The sequence below is a fragment of the Mustela putorius genome, unplaced genomic scaffold (genome assembly GCF_011764305.1).
Source record: "Mustela putorius furo isolate JIRA1106 unplaced genomic scaffold, ASM1176430v1.1 tig00000198_pilon_pilon_pilon, whole genome shotgun sequence".
NCBI classification, from domain to species: domain Eukaryota; kingdom Metazoa; phylum Chordata; class Mammalia; order Carnivora; family Mustelidae; genus Mustela; species Mustela putorius.
This window is the reverse complement of record NW_025421311.1, coordinates 4,201,264-4,218,303: the sequence shown is the minus strand read 5'-3', so window position 1 is coordinate 4,218,303 and position 17,040 is coordinate 4,201,264. Positions and strand designations below refer to the sequence as shown.

The window sequence follows — 17,040 nt, the reverse complement described above, 5'->3', positions numbered from 1 at the left end:
GTTTTCAGTTTTAAATGTGAGTCCAAGTCCCTTAACATTTGTTCTTTGACCTATAAATCATTGAATTTTGTAATTTCAAAACTGTAAAACTTTTCCACTGATCCTATAATATTCATGTTGAAAATTTAACTCAGACTTCATATCATACACAAGCACCCCAGGTGCTTTAAAGATTTAAATGTACAAGGAAAAACTATAAAACTTTGAGAGTAAAATAGAGCAGAAAATGTGTATGATCTTAGGTCAGCAAAGGCTTTCTTAATGAGACACGAAAAGTGTCAGAGAAAAATACTGGTACATTCATCTGCATGAAATTCTGTTCATTTTAAGAATCACAAACTGGAAAATCAAGGTCAAATTGGAAGAGTCCAACTTCAGTGCATATAGTCAACAGAACGTTTATAACTAGCATACATTAAAGAACTCCAACACATAAGAGAACAGTAAATAAACAAAAGGGAAAGGAATTTCACAAAAGAGTACACCGGACTCAAATACAGGAAGAGTGCTAAATCTCATGAACAGTTAGAGACACATAAATCAGAACCACCATGTGATTTTCCATCCTTCAGAGTGGCACAATTTACAAGTCAAACATTATCAAGTGATGGCTGGAACGTGTGGGAGAATAGAAATCTTCATCCACTTCTGATGGGAATGTAAAACAGTAAAGCTATTTTGAAAACCAGTTTGAATCACTAATTCAGTTGAAAATAAATGCACAACAAACCTATACCCTCAGACTTATTAATTTCACTATTGTGTGTATACCTTAGAGAATTTTTTTCCCACATGCACTACCAGTCAGGGTCAAGAATATTTACAGAAGCTTTGTTTAAAGGAAAACCAAAACAAAACTCTAACTAGCCAATTGCCCATCAACCATGGAAAAACTGAGTCTCTTGTGATATAGTCTTAAAATTATCTACAACAAAGTATGTAAAGTTAATGAAATTGGTTCAACACTGATGCATCACTAAAACCTTATGTTGACCAAAATAAACATGTCTCAAAAAATTCATGTAATAAGATTTTAGTTCCAAAAAGCTCAAAGGAGATAAATCTAAAAATGTACTGTTTGGGGATATACAAATATGTGGTTGGGTTTTGAAACTACCAAGGAAAAGCGGATTAAGATAATGAAGATATCCCATTTCAAGTCCAGATGTTGGCAAAAATTACAAGTGTCACAAAACCACGATTTGGCAAGGATATAAAGCCAAGTTAAAGTTTCAGATGCCCACATCCCCAGATCCAGCAATTCCAAATCTAGGTTCATATCCAGGGGAAAATTCATGTATATGAGCACAAGAAGACATGCACAAAAGTAAAGGATGATAAATTTACATTAGCATCATTCTAAGTAGCTAGGACTGGAATTGTAAGAATCAACAAGGTTACGTCTCAAATTTGCCACAGTGACTACCTCTGATGACTGATGGTCAAGTACAGATGCCCTTACAGATGCCCACTTTATCTGTGTGGTCTAATATTTTATTTCTTAAGAGAGAGTGATGGGAAGCAGGTTAGGCAAAAATGATAGGCTCTGATAAAGTTAGATGATGAGATGGTAGATGGTATCTGTAATATTATTCTCTATACAATGTCACGTGTTTGAAATATAGATGAATAAGAATATTGTATAAGGGCAAGGATAAAAATAGGAAGACACAGCGGGATACCACTGATGGGTACCGGCAACAGCACAGACTATTCTGGGATCCTGATCTGACTTCTCTATCATGTGAAATCAGACTCATCCTCAAAATTCACCTGAAATATCGATCATCCCATTTGTGACCGGTTTCCGAGGCCCACAGAAACAAACACCAGCTATCCTAACTACACAGCTGCACGGGATCTACCACACTGAGACATGGGTCTATCACCATGTGCAAGATGCACAGTAGTTTCAAGGAAGGGCTGTGTCCTCACTGCTTGTTTTCCTAGCATCCAACACAGAGTGTTTGGAACAGAGAAGACAGTCAACCAACAATGGTCACGCACAGGAGGATGATGGGGCTACATTTCATGAAAAATAGAACAATTGTAAGATCTGTGTTTCCCTGAGGATCCTAAGCCTGCTCTCAAGTCTATAAGGCAAATTAGTTATCTCTCTGTATTCCATTGTATCAGTTAAGAAAATATATTGATTACCTATGTCCGCCCCAGGAAATTCAAGGTACAGCAAAACATTCAGGTCACTAACAAACCATACATTTCTTTTATGATTCGATGGTAAACTACCTATAGATAAAGAATTAATCCTGTAACCCAAAATACCTTGATGTTTCAACATAGTGCCATGTAATGTATTTAGAGCTTAATAGGAGTACCATGGGGGCCAGGGAAATGGCCCCACCTGGAGTCTTGGGACTGGTGTCCATTCTGATGGAGTTGCAGCTGGTGCTGCCCTGTTAAATCCTCTGACCATCACTCCTCCTTTTAATAGGATGCTTTAATCCACCATTTTAGTTAGCATAAATTCCTGTAGACACCACTCAAAAACTATCAGGTTATAAATAGGTCAAATGAGATGTATTCCATCTTAAAGCTTTATCTGAATAAATGCAGATTTTCCATTTTAAATTTTTTTGGTGGTTCCAGTATTTTTTCATGTCTTAAAGGGCTTCAGGGATATTTAATGTAGCACAATATCTGGTTGAACAGAAAAGTAGGCTCACAGAACCTTTTAATTCAGAGTCCACTGCTGGATGCATTAAATTATTAACATCATCTTGCACTGTATGCCCGTGTGAACAGCTGGAAGCAGAAGCAGAACGAAGACCGAGATTTAACGTCCAAGCTTTGATTGAGCTCCTAAGTTTCTTATGGTACATTTTACAACCTCTTGGTAAGTGAGGGAAAGGCAAAAGGTCAGCTGTCACAAATTCAATACCAGAAGGTTGAGAAATCAGAAACAGAAGTTTCTCTTCTAAAATCTAGAAAAACAAGGCTTTTCCTGAGGAGCTGGTTTTAGATGAGAACCTGACATGCTACACCTAGGATGGACTGGGGGTCCCTGAAGAGAACCAAAAGGATCAAAAGCTTCCCTGAGAGGAGTTAAAGGAAGAGGCTGGAAATGTCAAAAGCACATTAAGGGCCGAGAATGGGAACACTTCTGCTGTGAAAAGTGTTCGGGAAATTTTGCGACAGAGGGGTCTCAGCTTTTTCTGTTCAAAGCCAATGTTCTATACTCAGAGAGATGACTCCCACGAACCCAAATCTCAATGGCCAGTCATGGGGCCAGAGTGTGCCCAGAGAAAGAGACTCTGAGGAAGCTTCCACAGAGTCCATAGATATGACTCAAGCACAGAATTTTCTGACGCCAGAAGTGCTGACAACAATAGATCAAGTACAGGAGTTTATCTGAGAGGGTGATTGCCTTTTCATGACTCCCCTCATCAAGCTCTGGAACTGTGTGCAAGAGAGAATGGAAGTATCTGAGTGGTGGAGAGGGATGAAGATAAAATGGAACATCTTATCTCCCACTGCAGGTCTGGAACCTGTGCAGGGGAGGTTAGGGCTGGTGACCTCTAGGATGGCAGGGCTGGTGGATTTCTCTTGAAGCAGCATTTGTATACAAGCACTCTGGTTTTACGTATTGCTTCTATGGGAAGTAGAGACCTACATCTTCTAACATTATTATCCTCATTATCACTGTATCATTATTTGACAGAACTGTGTTACTGATGGAGATTATGGACATTGCCTGGCATTGCCAGGCCCCAGAATCCAAAAAGCTGAATTAGTGTCTAAGAGAGAGACAGGTGAAGGAAAGTTAAAATCTGGACACTGGGTAATTCAAATGCATGAGTCTAGTCCTCTCCTCTCAAAGGAGGTGCACAATAGGGTAACGTTACATTTTGAGTATGTTGTGCCAGTAGGGTTTTCTGCATATATTAGGTACAGGAAGTGATAATGACATTGGGTCTCCTTTAAATGTTTAAACATTTTAGATGTACAAAAAAACAAAACATAGTGAAAGCCCCCTGTTACAGCCAGCCAAAATCAACAAGTTATTTTCAGAATGGCTTCATCTACAATTTTGTGGTCGTATTTGATTTTTTACTTATAATTTATATGCAATGAAATGTACAAATCCTGTGTGCAAAATTCTAAGTCTTGATGAATGCGTAAGCTCATGTGATTCACTGTCTTATCAATGAAGCTCTATTACCCCAGAAGTTCTCTCATATGCCCATTAATTAATTCTCACTTCCCAGAGGCAACCAGCTCTTTGATTCCCATTCCAAAAGATTAGTTTTTTGTTCTAGAACCTTATATAAAGATTCAGTAATTAGCCTGATTTATCTCACCTCTTAGCTCAGAAAAGTATTTGTGAGATTTATCAATACAGTTGCACATACCAATTCTTTTCTTATTGCTGAGCAGAAATTCATTAAATGAATGTATCAGTTAATCCATTCTCCCAATGAAATTTTGTTTTTTAGATTTTAGCTATTACAAATAAAGACTTATATAAGCATACAGTACAAGTTTTTGTGGATATGTAGTTTTAGTTCTCTAGAGTAAATACCAGGAAGTGGAACTGTCAATCGATAGGGCAGAGGTATGTTTGAATTGGAAATAATTTTCCAAGTTGGCTTTCCAACATTTCACCTCACCAGCAATGTGTGAGAGCTCTGATGTCCTGCACACTCATCAAAACTTGGTGATGTCAATTTTATTAATATTACCCATTTTAGTGTGTGTGTAGCTGTGTCTCACTGTGGTTTCCATATGAATTCTCCTGACAACTGATGTTTGGAATGATTTCATAAGCTTAACAGCCATTCCCTTTGAAGTACTCTTTAATTATTTTTAGTTTTTTTTTGGAATTTTATTATTGAATTTAAGAGTTCTTTACATACTGTGGATATAAATTCTTTGTCAGATATACAGATATAAATATATATATTTACATATAAATATACATAATACATATATACACACACATCTATAAATATAAAATATTTTCTATTTCCCTCCAATTGGAAGAAATGTTCCCATTTTCTTCTAATACATATGATTATCTTCTTCCAAGTTATGAATGGTCTACTCATTTTCTTGATATGTTTTTTTCCTGAACAGATTATAAGTTTAACAAAGTTCAAAATACTTCTCTGTGTCCTAAGAAATCTTTTGCCTATATCCAAATTTTGAAGATATTCTCCTTTGTTTTATTGGAGAAGAATGCTACAATCCATCTCAAATTATTTTTGAAAATTACGGTTAAAATTTAGTTTTCCATATAGATATACAACCATTCCAAAATCTGTTGTTGAAAAGACTGTCCTTTTCCATAGCTGCTTTTGGTGCCTTTGTCAAAAGCCAACAGACTGTATAAGTATGGGTCATTTACTGGACCGCTATTCCATTTCACTGATTTATAATGTTTTCCTTACATCAATATCCCACTGCCTTGATTAATGTTGTTTATAGTAAGTCTTATAAATTATGCAGCATAAGGTAGTGCAAATCTTTTGATTTTGTATTTAAAATTGACTTAATCAAGATATTTGAGATCATTTGCATTTTAGAATCACCTTGAGAATTTCTACAAAAGGTCTCCTGATATTTTGAATGTGACTGGTATTGCTGTAAATTAATGAAGCAACTTGAGAATAATTTAAATCTTAATAATATTAACTCATCCAAACCATAACTATGATACAGCTCTCCATTTATATAATTTTCCTTTATTGTCTATCACTGATATATTTAAATATAAAAATCTTACTCATCTTTTATGAATCATTATTTAATAATTTTGATGTTAGTGTAAATGGTATTTTTCTCATTTAATTTTCTAAATGTTTGTTGATGGTACACAAAAATGGGTTTAATTTTTGTATATTGACTTTGTATACTAAAATCTTGTGCAACTGACACATATAAGTTCTAGTAGTTTTTTTGTAGATTCCTTAAGATTTTCTAAGCACACAATCATGCCTTTTGCAAAAAGGAGAATTTTTTTTCCCCAGGATTTTATTATACCTTTATTTTTTCCTTTAAACTATTCATTTTTGTTCATGTAGATCTGTCTGGTCTATACAGCTTTCCTTCCTCCTAAAGAATTTCTTTTAACTTTTCTTGCAGGGAGGCCTGCTGGAAATTCCCTTAATTTGGGGTGCAGGGGAGTCTAGGAAAGATTTTTATTGTCTTCACTTTTGAAAAATATACTGGATATACAATTATAGACTGCTTTTAACACTTTAAATATCTCCATTCTCCAGCAAAGAAGTTGTCAAACTCTTACTCTTTGCAGATGATATGATATTTTATGTGGAAAACCCAAAAAACTCTACCCCCAAAATTCTAGAACTCATACAGGAATTCAGTTAAGTGTCAGGATATAAAATCAATGCACAGAAATCAGTTGCATTTCTGTACACCAACAGCAAGGCAGAAGAAAGATAAATTAAGGAGTCGATTCCATTTATAACTGCATCCAAAACCATAAGATACCTAGGAATAAACCTAACCAAAGAGGCAAAGAATCTGTACTCAGAAAATTATAGAGTACTCATGGAAGAAATTGAGGAAGACACAAAGAAATGAAAGAATGTTCCATGCTCATGGATTGGAAGAACAAATGTTGTGAAAATGTCTATGCTACCTAAAGCAATCTATATATTTAAAGCAATCCCTATCAAAATGCCACCAACTTTTTTCAAATAAATGGAACAAATAATCCTAAAATTTATATATTGAACCAGAAAAGACCCCCAAAGAGCCAGAAGAATGTTGAAAAAGAAAACCAAAGCTGATAGCATCACAATTCCAGACTTCAGGCTCTATTAGAAAGCTATAATCATCAAGACAGCATGGTACTGGCACAAAAATAGACACGATCAGTGGAACAGAATAGAGAGCCTACATATGGACTCACAGCTCTATGGTCAACTAATCTTCAACAAAGCAGGTAAGAATGTCCAATGGAAAAAAGACAGTCTTTTTTTTTTTTTAAGATTTTATTTATTTGACAGAGGGAGGGAGGGAGGGAGAGAGAGAGAGAGAGAGAGAGATGGAGATCAAAAGCAGGCAGGCAAAGAGAGAGCGGGGGAAGCAGGCTCCCTGCCAAGCAGAAAGCCCGATGTGGGGCTCCATCCCAGGGCTCTGAGATCATGACCTGAGCTGAAAGCAGAGGCTTAACCCTCTGAGCCACCCAGGCGCCACAAAAGACAGTCTCTTCAACAGATGGTGCTGGGAAAATTGGACAGCCACATGCAGAAAAATGAAACTGGACCATTTCCTTACAACACACACAAAAATAGACTCAAAATGGATGAAAGACCCCAATGTGAAACAGGAATCTATCAAAATCCTTGAAAATACAGACAACAATCTCTTTGACCTCAGCTACAGCAACTTCTTCCTAGACACATCACCAAAGGCAAGGGAAGCAAAGGCAAAAATGAACTATTGGGACTTCATCAAGATCAGAAGCTTGTACACAGCAAAGGAAACAGTCAATAAAACCAAAAGACAACTGACAGAATGGGAGAAGATATTTGCAAATGACATATCAGATAAAGGGCTAGTATCCAAAATCTAGAAAGAACTTATCAAACTCAATATCCAAAGAACAAATAATCCAATCAAGAAATGGGCAGAAGACATGAACAGACATTTCTGCAAAGACGACAACCAAATGGCCAACAGACACATGAAAAAGTGCTCAACCTCACTCAGCATCAAGGAAATACAAATCAAAACCACAGTGAGATACCACCTCACACCAGTCAGAATGGCTAAAATTAACAAGTCAGGAAACAACAGAGGCTGGTGAGGATGTGGAGAAAGGGGAACCCTCCTACACTGTTGGTGGGACCGCCAGCTGGTACAGCCATTCTGGAAAACAGTATGGGGGTTCCTCAAAAAGCTGAAAATAGAGCTACCCTACGACCCAGCAATTGCACTACTGGGTATTTACCCTAAACATACAGATGTAGTGATCTGAAGGGATACATGCACCCCAGTGTTTATAGCAGCAATGTCCACAGTAGTCAAACTATGGAAAGAGACTAGATGTCCTTCAACAGATGAATGGATAAAGAAGAATACACACACACACACACACACACACACACACACATATATATGTATATGTATATATACACACAATTATATATACATATACATATATATATAATGGAATATTATGGAATATATATAATAATATGGAATATTATGCAGCCATTAAGAAAGAAAACTGAAATCTTGCCATTTGGAATGACGTGGATGGAACTAAGGGGCATTTTACTAAGCAAACTAAGTCAATCAAAGAAAGACAATTATCATATGATCTCTCTGCTATGAAGAATTTGAGAGGCAGGGTGGGGGAGTCATGGAGGCAAGGGAAGGAAAAAAATGAAAGAAAATGGGACCCGGGAGGGAAACAAACCACAAGAGACTCTTAATCTCATGAAACAAACTGAGGGTTGCTGGGGTGGGGGGTTGTGGAGAGGGTGGTTGGGTTATGGACACTGGGGAGGGTATGTGCTTTGGTGAGTGCTGTGAATTGTGTAAGACTGATGACTCACAGACATGTACCCCTGAAGCAAATAATACATTATATGATAATTAAAAAAAAAAGCTTAACCCTTGGAACATTATTACCATCCACATGGTTGTTAGTGTACTTCGAGATTCTCCACATACCTCTTTCAACGGCTGTGTTCATGGGTCACTGACTTGCATGATGGTTTTATTTGAACCACATAAGATATTTAAATTACTAATTTGAGATGAATGCTTTCACCAGCCCTTCTTGCTTTTTTTTTTTTTTTTTTTAAACACCAAATTGCTTCTCTTCTAAAGTATTACCTACATTAAGTCCCTGTAATTGTCTCTAACAAATCATCTTAGATCCCTGACTTTGGTCTAAATAAACCGCTTGGTGACTCAATTCCACTCACGCGCTGTCTCCTTGAGCACTCTGGCCCCCCCTTTATCGCAGTTTGGTTTATGTTGACAAAAATCATTTTGTAAGATGCAACGAATGGATCTTGGTGTCTGGCTGCAGTGAACTGAATTTAAACTCTTCCGAAATAAATCTGAACCTATTAGATTGAATAGGGTATGTCTCTACCAAAAAGACTTGCAGGGAGCTGCTATTTCCATTCTAGTCAGCCACTAATTGGCCCCGTTACCCGCAGCACTTGTCCTCTGACACACGCCGCTCGGTGGTTTGTAAAAGGGGTGTCCTTTGGGTCTTTACAGAAATATTCCTGAAGTAGTTTCTCTACACACTTGGAAATGTCCATGTCTACCTAGGCCTTCTAGACTTCACCGTGGTAACATGTGATTGCGGCTATTCCTGCTTACAAAAATGACACTGAATTTGTGTGCTTCTTTTCCCTTCCAGCTCACAAGCAAATTCTTGGCTAGCTTCATATCCTCTCCATTCCGCCTTTCGAAATGACTCCAAAACCCCAGGCCTGGGATGGCGGGCAGGGCCTTGAAGAATGAAGAGAATGAGGCAGTCCAGAACGGAGATCTGTCAAACTGATTTCATTTCTATCAGCTCCCACCGTCCTTAACAGATGCGTGAGACACAGAAACCGAGGTGGAAACCCAAGCTTAATGCCGGCCTGATCGGTGCACAGCGCAGAAAGCCAAGACCTGCCCTTACCACCAATGTCGTTATACCCAAAATTCTAATACTGATTGATTATTTCTTCAAATTAAACTAGATTTTGGCCACAAATAATTTACATGTCAGTGAGTGAAGAGAAGCGAATCTGAAGAATTTTCACCTCTGGTTTATGAGATTTTAAAATACTTTCTCAAGTGTTGGTTTTAAAGGAAGTATTGTCTGACCTAACTTGCCGTGGACACTGAATGCTGGTTGAACTTTGGTATGTATACACGCATATTTGTATCAAACCTGCTCCATAGTTTTTTTTTTTTTTAAGATTTTATTTATTTATTTGACAGACAGAGATCACAAGTAGGCAGAGAGGCAGGCGGAGAGAGGGAGGGAGAGAGAGAGAGAGAGAGGGAGGAGGAAGCAGGCTCTCTGCTAAGCAGAGAGCACGATGTGGGGCTCGATCCCAGGACCCTGGGATCATGACCTGAGCTGAAGGCAGAGGCTTTAACCCACTGAGCCACCCAGGTGGCCCTGCTCCATAGTTTTTTAACAGAATTTTTACTCTGGTGGGTATATAGTGAGCCTAGATGTGAAGTTAATTTTTTCTGTAAATTCTGGACACAGAGTGCCCGGGTGTTTGTTTAAACGTTATTCTAGGTCTGCCAGAGGGTTTGGGGGCGAGCCTAACATTTGGGTCAGCAGATTGAGGAACAGATCGCCTTGAGCAGCATATGCAGCCCTCGTCCAATCTGCTCGAGGCTCGAATGGAACAAAAAGTTCAACAAGGAAGAAGTGGCTCCTGGCCTGATGGTCTCGAGCTAGGACAGAGGTCCGGTCCCGCCTCAGGACCAGACAGGCGCTCACACCACTATTTCCAGGCCTTTACACTGCAGACCTATAACCTACAATACATCCTTCTTCTCTCTCTATAAATGGTGGATGAATAAAGCTACCTATTGAGACTGATCAATCAGCCAGCCAGCTGGCCTACCTACCTTCTGTCTGTTCTGTTTCCCTGAAGAACACTAAGTCAGTAGATGAGCCCTAGATCTTCAAATGGCCCAGAAGAGCTCGTTGCACGTCCTGTTTGTGCATGTAACTGGATTTGAGGAGGGGGGCACAGAGCCAGCCACAAGAACCTGAATAACTTTGGGCTATTAAATGCTGTATTTCTTCTCCTTCCTTCTTTTTTTTTTTTTTTTAAGATTTTATATATTTATTTAACAGAGAGAGATAGCAAGAGAGCAAGAGAGAGCACAAGCAGGGGAGCGACAGGCAGAAGGAGAGGGCGAAGCAGGCTTCGTGCTGAGCCAGAGTCTGACACAGGACTTGATTCCCAGGACCCCAGGATCACCACCCCAGCCAAAGGCAGTTGCTTAACCAACTGAGCCACGCAGGTGCCCCTAAACATTCTATTTCATTAATATCTATGACATTAAAGATGACAATAGACTCAGAGTAAGATATTATTTTATATTGTAAGCACAGGATGCTGTATTTAGAAACGAGTCAAGCTCGGTGCTGAAGCACACGGATCCACACGCAGCCACAGGCCGCGTTGGGGGGGCGGGGGAGGGGCGTCTGTGGCCTGATGTATTCACAGAGATGCTTTGCTAGCACAGTCTCTCCATGAAAGCATTTTTAATGACAAAATCATTAAGGATGCACCAAATTGTCCATTTGTCAATTTGCTGTTCCGTAGGGGAGAAAATGATATATAATAAATGCTCATTGTAATGACTGTGTTCCCCCCAGAGCATGTTCAGGTCGTGAATGCTGCTTTGGGCACAAAGCCCTGGTGCCTATTTCCACCGAGTGCTCACTGCTCCTTATTTTCTCTCCTGCCTGATTAGAAGAAGAAACAAATATTTCAGCCCACATTTAAAATCAACTCATAATGGGGAGAATAAACGACACGCTGGCTAGGAATGGCTCACAATGCATGGGATAGATGACCTGGATGCTTCCTGACAGTGGGCAGACTCAGGGGCCAAGGACCTGAGGAGGTCTGTTCAGGACCTTAGGTGTGGCCAGAGGACTGGGAAATGGAGAAGGTGCAACTGTCCACACAGGGAAACAGGGAATGTGGGTATAACAAAAACATCTGTGACTTTGTAACAGAGCTACATGATGCCTTCAAACATACCTAAACAGGGGATGCAAGAAAAGGAGTCCTAAGTGAGAAGTTCATAACAATAAATACTTATTTCAATAAACAAGAAAAATCTCAAATAAATAACCTAACTTTATACCTCGAGGAACTAGAAAAAAACAGGCAAAGCTCAGTTAATAGGAGGAAGGAAATACCAAGGATCAGAGAAGATACAGATGAAACAGAGACGAAAAAGATAATAGAAAAGATCAATGAATCCAAGAGATGGTTCTATGAAAAGACAGAATTAACAAATCTTTATCTGGAATTACCAAGAAAATAAGGGGACCCCTACCCTGGTATAATCAGAAATAAACAAGGAGAAGTTACAACTGGCATCATGGAAATGGAGATCATAAGGGACAACTAAATGCAATTATGTGTCAACAAACTGGACAATCTAGAGGAGATGGATAAATTCTTAGAAACTTACAAACTTGTAATACTGAATTGTGAAGCAACAGAAAATCTGCACAGACCAATTACTAATAAGGAGATTCAACAAGTAATCAAAAACTTCCTCAAAACAAAAACCCAGAGCCAGACAGCTTCACTGGTCAACTCTATCAAACATTCAACGAATTAACACCAATCTTTTTCAAACTCTTCCAACAGAGAGAAGGGGAGGGAACACTTCAAACTCATTTTACAAAAGCCAAACAAGGACAGTACAAAAAAAGGAAGATTACAGGTCAATTTCCTTGATGAACATAAAAGCAAAAATCCTCAATAGAATATTAACAAACTGAATTCAATAGTAATTTAAAAGAATTGTATACTTGATCAAGTGTGATTTATTCCAAGGATCCAAGGATGGTCTGACAGCTGCAAATCAGTGCGGTGCATACACTTTTTAAAAATGAAGGATAAAAATCATATGATCATCCCAACAGATGCAGGAAAGATAGTGGACCAAACTCAACATCCATTTATGCTAAAAACTCAATAAAATGGGTGTAGAGAGAACATGCCTCAACATAATAAAGCCTTATATGACAAGCGCACAGCTAACATCATGCTCAATGGAGTAAAAGTTGAAACCATTTCCTCTCAGATCAGGAAGAAGACAGGATGTCCACTCTTGCTGCTTTTACTCAAGATCATACTGGAATCCTAGCCAGGGAACTTAGGCAAGAAAAAGAAGTAAAATGCATCCAATTCAAAAAGAAGAAGTAAAATCATCACTATTGGCAGATGAACTATCATATATGAAAAACCTTAAAGACTCCCTCAAAAACTGTCAGAATAAATGAACTCTGTGAAGTTCCAGAGTATAATATCGATATGTAGAAATCTGTGTTTCTATACACTACTAACAAATTATGAGAAAGAGGAATTAAGGGAAAAAATCCTATTTATAATTCCACTAAGAAGAATAAAATACCTAGGAATAAATTTAACCAAGAAGGTGAAAGACCTGTCCCCTGAAAACTTTAACACATGGATGAAAGAAATTGAAGAGGACACACTAAGAGGACAGAATAATATAATTAAAATGTCATACTATCCTAAGCAATCTATGCAATCCATACCAAAATTCCAAAGGCATGTTTTTCACAGAAATAGAGTAATTTTATAAAATCTGTAAGAAACCATAAAGTGTAAAACTTTAAGCATCATATTTGTGGGGTAGTTTCTGTTACCACATTTGCAACAGAGAACAGAGAGCAGAAGAGACCTAACTTAGACATCACAGAATACTTCCCAATGTAAAACCTACAGGAAGCAAAGGATTATTCGTCGATTATTTCGTGACATGCAATGTATTTCACGGATCTTCAACTGGGTGTGTGGGTTATTATCCTTAAATTACACACAAAGATATCGACTCAGAGAGCTTATGCTATTTGAATCATGTCCCACAACTAGTCAGTGGCAGAGCCCTGATTCAAACACAGACGTTCTGACCTCATTCTTGCACGCTTTCCTTGCACGCCTCCTTTCTGCTGTGAAAGACAATGCAGTATGAAATCATCTTTTAACATATGCTGAAAATAGTCTTCTCAGCCTGGATTTTTATGATCTAGTAGTATTGTCATAAAGAGAGTTGATAGCAGACATCAATGGCATCTATTATAAAATGCTATAGCCATTTTCTTAATGTTGCGCTGGGGCACTCAGATGATTTTTTGTAGGACAGGAGTTAAGATACCTTTGGGAGGCTTTCGTCATCAAGATGGCCTGAGTGCTGTGGTCAGTCGGGCATCAGACTCTTGATCTGAGCTTGGGTCTTGGTCTCAGGATGGTGAGAATGAGCCCTGCCTTAGGCTCCCTGCTCAGAACAAATTCTGCTTGGGATTTTCTCCCTTTCCCTCTGCCCTTCTGCCCATCCTTGTCCTTCCTCTCTCTTAGAAAAAAAAGAATGGATTAATAAGGCTTTAATCATTACTTCTCTCAATTAGTATTTATTAATAACATGCAGTATACAATGCTTTATAAATGTTGAGGATCTGATGGTAAAGAGAGCCGCTGAAATCCTTGACTCACAGTTTTACATTCCAGTCCAAGAGACAGCTGACCAAACCCATGAAATAAGCAAGCCCTCGGGGTCGTTTAGGACAGAAATCAATCCCACCGAGAGCAAAACGTAGAGAGAGACGGTCTGTATGCATGTGGTGATGGTGGTATGGACTACACACTTTTCCCAGGGAAGGCGTGGATGAATTTGGGACATCTGAAGGGACACCTGAATGACCAAAAGAAACTAGACATGAAAACTTCTTTCAAGGAGTTCTGGGAGAGACCGAGTACAGAGTTTTTTGTTTGTTTTTAGAGAGAGGGGGAAGGACAGACAGGGAGGGAGAGAGAGAATCTTAAGTAGGCTCTAGGCCCAAACCAGGGCTGGATCCTATGACCCTGAGATCATGACCTGAGCTGAAATCAAGAGTTGGACACTTAACTGATTGAATCACCCAAGGACCCCAAATGCAGAGTTCTTGTTGTGGGAACAACTGTTGATCTTACAATGAAGTCTTGCTGTTTGACAAACTCCATCCATGTTTCCAGTCAACATTTTTATTGTCTGCTTCTTAAATATAAATGGACAACCCAACATCACCTATAATTTGGGGGAAAATTTCAACATGAAAGAAAAATAACGCACATACACACATGCATGGCAAAAAAAAATAATGACCTGAGGTAAAACAAGTGTTAATTCAAGGCAGGAGAGGGACTGTTGCTTTAAAGGCAAGTAACTCAAATACGTATTCTTAGTTAGACTAACAGATATCTTACCTATAAATCAGGAAGAGGGTGCTGGGTAAAGGAATAATCAGACAAAGAGGTCCTGAAACTTACTGTACAGGGAATGCCGGGAAGTATTCACAGGGGAGCCATCTTTCGAGTTGAGTGTCTAGTCTGTCGTACGGTTCCCCCAGAGTCACGTAACCCCCATGTAAAATAAACCCACTGTGTCCCACTCCCAACATTTCAATCTAATAAAGCATGGAGAGAGGGGCTGGATTCTAAGAACACTTTCTAAATGAGGTCAGGTGTGGGTAAAGCTCTGTGGGTAGGAGTCCTATGCACGGGAACACATGTGAACTCAAGTGACGTTAGCTGCCCAGCCACTCCCCGATAAGCAACGATGAGAGAGGGACAAGAGGCGCCACAGAGCCATTCTCTTTACCCGGAGGAAGAGCCCGGGAGCAGACTGCAGCCACTCATCCCCAACAAATGGGAACTTTGGCCGGGAACACGTTGCCAGCTCCCAAAAAGGGCCCATCCCGCTCCTTGGATAGGAGTCACTCTACAATGCCTCTGAGTCATTCTTCATTTTCCATAAGAAATAACCCATTTCATAGCCTTCTCAGACAGCTTCCCGTCCATAAGGATTTAGGGCCCCTAAAACCTTCTTACATTTTGAATAGCCTCTCACTATCACAGTCCCAAAGGACTGGGACTCCCTCAGCCTTCTGGGATTCCAAAGATAATCTGCTCATCTAGATGAAAGCCACACCCACACATGTCTCACAGACAGGGCCCTCTGTCTTGGATGTAGTGTTAGGGTGCTAGGAAACAACACCCTTCAGGTTTTCAAAGCCCCTATAGGCACTGAGAGGGCCTATAGGGGACTAGCTTTGAGATCTTGAGCGGAAGATCACAGTATAACGGAAAGACTCTGAACTTCCCATTTCCCTCAAAGCTATTTCTTGCGTGGAGATTCTTTTTCCAGGGACCCAGAAGGTTCTGACTTGGAAATGTCTCCTCTGTCTGCCTAAAAGTCTAACAGTTCCCGCTTAGGTTTGTCGTGCTCTATATCCACATCTTACTACGTGAAGCTGAAGGACACAGCAGGGCTGCTAACGTCACGCCTGGAAATTCCCTCAGTCCAATCGGCCGAGTCTGTGCGGTACAGCTTCTATGTCCACATTAACACCGAGGACAGCTGACGCGCCCACTGTCTCACATGACATGGGTCTCCGTGACTGCAGCCTCCTCGCCTGTGTGTGCTGCCTGAGCTCAAAGCCAATGCCACACGTTTAGGGTTTTGCTAGAGCGGCAGCCCAGCTCCAAGTTCTGCTTTAGTTATCTATGGCCACCCAAGAAACTATCCGAAACTTAGTGGCTTAAAGTGACACCTGATTGTCTCTCATGGTTCTGTGGAGGGACCGGATTCAGTGTGTAGTTCCTGGGCTGGCTGTCTCATGCGCTCACCGTTGGACAGCATCCCAAGAGAGGCTCAGACCTGTCTCTTCCACGTGGCCTCTCCAGCTGTCTCTCCAGCAGGGGAGCTACACATGGCTCGGAAATCTCAAATGCACCAAAGTGGAAACTTCAAAGCCTCCTTAATGCTTAGGCCTAGAAGTGACCCATGTGCCCTCCACCACATTTATGGGGACAAGTTAGTCATAGGGGAGGCCACATTCACTGCTGCAGGCACCTGTATAAAATTCCTAGAGACCCAGCCCATTGCTGGCCGTTTCTGAAGTCCAGCTACCACATGGATGTTACCATTTGTTTCTAAGTTGTTGTTTTTTTTTTGTGTGTTTTTTTTTTTTTTAATTTAAGAATGTGTTTGTGACATTCATTCATGTGGTTCCACATAGTTGGGAGTTCAAGGTCTTTTTATGGCCATGCCGTATTTCATTGCACGAATATGTCACAATTTACTGTTGAGTTCATTTGGGTTGATTCTAGTTTTTGTATATTATGAGTAATGCTGTCCTGAGTTTTCTGCCTGTCCTTTTAGTGCATTTTTAAAATTTTTTTTTTTAATTCTAATTTTTTCTTTCAGCACACTTGTTAACACACTTTCTGTGTCCATAACTAAGCATGGAATGGCAGG

The 17,040-nt window shown here is 39.7% G+C and overlaps 1 protein-coding gene across 1 annotated transcript in view; it reads left to right on the top strand.

Annotated features, from left to right (window-relative positions):
* The window catches only part of GUCY1A2 (guanylate cyclase 1 soluble subunit alpha 2), a 327,843-nt gene extending 317,994 nt beyond the window's left edge, over positions 1-9,849 (top strand). The window contains exon 9 of the mRNA XM_045077525.1: positions 9,374-9,849. Coding sequence (XP_044933460.1) covers positions 9,374-9,430 — 57 coding nt within the window. The 3' untranslated portion in view covers positions 9,431-9,849. The remainder of the gene's footprint in view (positions 1-9,373) is intronic.
* Positions 9,850-17,040: the final 7,191 nt, after the last annotated feature.